The following is a 4,261-nucleotide window of genomic DNA, read 5'->3' on the forward strand; positions in this document are numbered from 1 at the left end:
AGGGCCTCCCTGTAGCCCCAGCTGGAAAGGAACTCACTATGTAGACCAGGCTGGCCTTGAACTCACAGAGATCCGCCTGCCTCTGCCTCCTGAGTGCTGGGATTAAAGGTGTGCGCCACCACGCCCGGCCCACATTCAACTTTTTATGTGGGTTCTGGGGATCTGAACTCAGGTCCTCATGTTCTTGCAGCAAACACTTGACCCACTGAGCCATCTCCCCAGACCCCCACCACATGTTTGAATTTTCTAATGTGTGCTTCTTTCTTTAAATTTTTTGTATTTATTTTTATTTTATGTGTATGAGGGTTTTGCTTGCATGTTTAACTCCCAATGCCTGTGGAGGCCAGAAGAGGACATCAGGTCTCCTGGAATTGAAGTTGTTAGCCATCATGTAGGTTCTGGGAACCAAACCCAGGTCCTCTGCAAGATCAGTCAGTACTCTTAACCACTGAACCATCTCCCCAGTCCCCACTTCTTTAACTAAAAAAAAAAAAAAAAAATTAGGAGCTAGAGAGATGGTTCAGCAATTAAGAGTGCCACATACTAACTCTTGCAGAGGACCAAGTTTAGTTCCCAGCACCCAAGTCAGATGGCTTGAAGTCACCTGTAACTCCAGTTCCAGAGGGATCTGACCTACACAGGTACATGGGCATGCACATATCCATTCACACAAGCACATTAAAAAAAAAAAAACCTTTTACAAATCCTAATTAATTGTGTGTATGTGTGGTTCTAGGATCAAATACAGGGTCTTGCAAAGATTGAGGATACATTCTACCACTGAGCTACACTCCCAGCACCAAACTGTTTCTTTGAAAAAGTTTTGATTTACTTATTTGTGTTTTATGTGTATGAGTATTTTGCCTGCATGTATGTAAGTGTACCTGTGCATGCAATGCCCCTAGCACTGGAGTTATAGACGGTTGTTAGCCACCATGTGAGGTCCTCTGCAAGAGCAGCCAGTGCTCTTAACTGCAGAGCCACCTCTCTAGCTCCCTAACTGCTTCTTTTGAAAAGACCCTCTAGTTCAGTGTCTTTCCCAGCCTTTGCCTGTGACCAAGGCTCCCCAGCCACACCCTCAGCCCAGCCCAACTTACCCACACAGGTGAGGTAGAGCACTGCATAGGCCAGGGGCAGGTGCTCCTGGCTGGAGTGGTAGGAGATCTGAACCTGCAGAGAGATGTGCCCAGTGTTACATGGGTGGCATGTGGACAGACAGTGGAACCTGGTGAACAGGGGACAGGAGCCTCAGCACCTCTGTCCCTGTACCAGCTCTCTCTTGTGTCTTCTGAGTCACTTACTTTCTTGCCTTGGTTGGTCCATCTGTGAAATGAGAGTCATTTGTGATAGACCCATAGTGACCTGGGTTCTAGTCCTACCAACACCACCTGGATTTGAGCCCAGCATCTATGGGTCCCATGACCTACACCTGTCTGATCCACCATAGATTCCTCATCCTCTGTAAGCCGCGCTGGGACCCTCTGAGGGAGGGACATGCATGGCTCACATTTTTCCAGGCTGAGGAAACTCAGAGCTTAGCACTTGACTGTCCCACATTTGCCACTGATCAGGGAAGTGGGTATCTCTGGGGCACTTTCTCTGGGCTCTGCTGTATGGCCTGGTCTCCTCTCCTGCACCTGCCAATTACGAACATCCTGGGAAAGTTTGACCTTCCTGGGCCTCAATTTCCTCATCTGTAAAGTGGGATAATAATGCCTTCTACCCATAGGGCTGGAGGATTAAAGGGTCAGAGCATGTGGCAGGCTTGTCACAGACATGGCCTCTGCTGAGCTCACATTAAAGGTGCTCAGAAGGTGGAGGGGCAGACACACCACCCATTATGTGACCCATTCCTGTCCCTCAGACATGCCCAGACATGGGCTCCTTGACACCTAGACTCTAATGTCCTCACTCATGTTGGCCACAGGGTCAGGACCCAGCAGAGTCCTGGGAACTGCCCCTCAGTCCTAGGAACCCTTTGGGCCTGCTGCCACAGACCTGCTTGTGCCAGGCCAGAGCAGCGACACTTTCAGATTTAACCCACCTGGATCCTAAAGGTGTCTCCATCTGCAGGGCACCAAGGTGGGGCCCCATGGAATGGCTGGGTTCTGTTGTCCAGCCCTGCGGACTCTGAGACCCTCATCAATTCTGCTACTCACTAAGACTTCATTCAGACTTCAGATAAGCCACGCCCATTCTTGGACTCGGTTTCTTCCATTGAAAAATGGCTCTCTGAGCTCAGGGCAGAGGCTGGATTCAGAGGTGTAGTGGGAATAGGCAGGGAGGGAGCCAGGCCCAGGTATGTAGGATTTTTGTGCTCCTACCCTGTTAGGGTTTGGATACACAGCAGCCACGCCCCCTCACCAAGAGGGCCTCATGGTTCAGCAAGCCCCTGAGAAAGGCACCTTGGTCTTTGAAGTCAAGAGAAACAGACTTTTCTCCACTGTTTGGCCAACACAGCAGGCTTCCCCTTTGATGTCTAAAGAGGGCAGGTTTTAACAGTCCCGCTCTCCCACTTCCCCCACCTAACTTTTTAAAAATATACTTCTGCACGCTGCCAGAAGCCTCCCCCTATAAAAGAGCCCAGCTCACAACCCAGAAGCAGACATTTTCCCTACCCGGAAGGGAATCTGTCCATGTGTTCCTTTGCTAATAAAGTCTATTCCTCTGGAATCTTATCTGTGTCCTAGTGCTTTCTCCCAATCAACCGGATTCATCCATAGCCTACTTTACCTATCATGCCCTAGCTGGGTGATCCTCCTGACAGGGACTCTGAACCTTTGAGCCCCACCTGGGGGAGGAGCCCCTGCCTCCCAGGGCTATCTGGATGCCTGCTGAGATTTGTGCTGGCCAGGGCATAGTTAAGGCCAGTGCTCTTTAAAGGGTCAGTTTCCAAAAATATTGCCCTTGATTCTGAGTGGTGCCAGGTCCTGGTCCCCACCAGCCTTTCAAGGGTCACAAGAAACCAGTTCAAAGGTTTACTCCATGTCTTAAATCCTTTAAATAGAGGGTGGATGGAGGAAAGTGAGACCCCTTAGGGGGAATGTCAGTCTCTGGCAGAGGTGTCTCTCCTCACCGTTCTTTCCTGCATTCAGAGCCCTAAAGACCCTGTAACCAAGCCTCATTCCACTGACTGGGAAACTGAGACCCAACACAGTAGGACTGAGTCAACTCTTCTCCTCACCAGAAGATAGTTAAGCAGGAGAAAGCATTCAGGGTCCACCCTCACCCCATTCCACCTTCCAAATGCACACATGGAGCTCAGGGGCTGCTGGGACTCACCCACCCAAGAATACACACACTGCCTGGGCTTATGAGTTGCAGAAGTGGGAGTCACACCCCAGTGGTGTGACTCTCAGGAGGAGTGTTCCACTGAGCTCTGCACTATAGAGAAGGAAGGGATGGAGGAGGGGGCAGCTCACGTGACTGTCGTTGAGGTCGTTACTGGGGGAGTTCATGACCACAATGATCTCCAGCCCCTTGTTGAAGCACCATCGTCTGGTATCTGCACGTTCTCGACTCCCCTCAATGCTGGGGGACACGTAGATGTCCACACCAGGCGTCCCGTAGACCTCGAACATGTCTGTGCCCTCAGGAACCGACCTGGGAAGAGCAGGGAGCCATGGGCAGGGTGTGTGGGCTTCCTCAGATATATGAGCTCAAGCCCTGCACCCTTCTCCAGGAAGCCTTCCCTGACTCCTTTGGCTGTTCAGATTCTCACAACCAGCTCTGGGAAGCAGAGCCAGGGTGCCACACAAACACGTGCTCTCACGTCTAAGTGAGATTGCAAGTGTGAGCCACCGTCCAACTTAGACAGTGCTGGGTATCGAACCTAGGGCTTCACACATGCTAGGCTAGCATTATAAAAAGAAAAATAAACCAGGGTGTGCCAGAGATATGGCTTAGTGCTTAAGAGCACTGGCTGCTCTTACAGAGGACCTGGGTTCAGTTCCCAGCACCCACATGGTGGCTAACAACCATCTGTAACTCCAATTCCAGGGAATCCAACATGCTCTTCTGGCCTCAGTGAACATTGCACGCATGGGTGCACTTACATACATTCAGGCAAAACACTCATACACATAAAATAAAAATTTTTTAAATACATTAAAAAAAAAAAGAGCCAGGAGTGGTGGTACACGCCTTTAGTCCCAGCACTTGGGAGGCAGAGGCAGGCAGATCTCTGTGAGTTCAAGGCCAGCCTGGTCTACATAGTGAGTTCCAGGACAGCTGGGGCTACAGGGAGACCCTGTCTCAAAAA

At 50.5% G+C, this 4,261-nt stretch overlaps 1 protein-coding gene across 1 annotated transcript in view; it reads right to left on the bottom strand.

Moving 5' to 3' along the window:
- Padi3 (peptidyl arginine deiminase 3) overlaps nt 1-4,261 on the bottom strand; it is a 28,044-nt gene that overhangs the window by 15,515 nt on the left and 8,268 nt on the right. Inside the window, exons 2-3 of the mRNA XM_008852932.1 lie at nt 3,423-3,603; nt 1,098-1,170 (exon numbers count right to left, since the gene is read on the bottom strand). Coding sequence (XP_008851154.1) covers nt 1,098-1,170; nt 3,423-3,603 — 254 coding nt within the window. The remainder of the gene's footprint in view (nt 1-1,097; nt 1,171-3,422; nt 3,604-4,261) is intronic.

This window comes from Nannospalax galili, unplaced genomic scaffold (assembly GCF_000622305.1).
Source record: "Nannospalax galili isolate Female #2095 unplaced genomic scaffold, S.galili_v1.0 scaffold1927, whole genome shotgun sequence".
NCBI classification, from domain to species: domain Eukaryota; kingdom Metazoa; phylum Chordata; class Mammalia; order Rodentia; family Spalacidae; genus Nannospalax; species Nannospalax galili.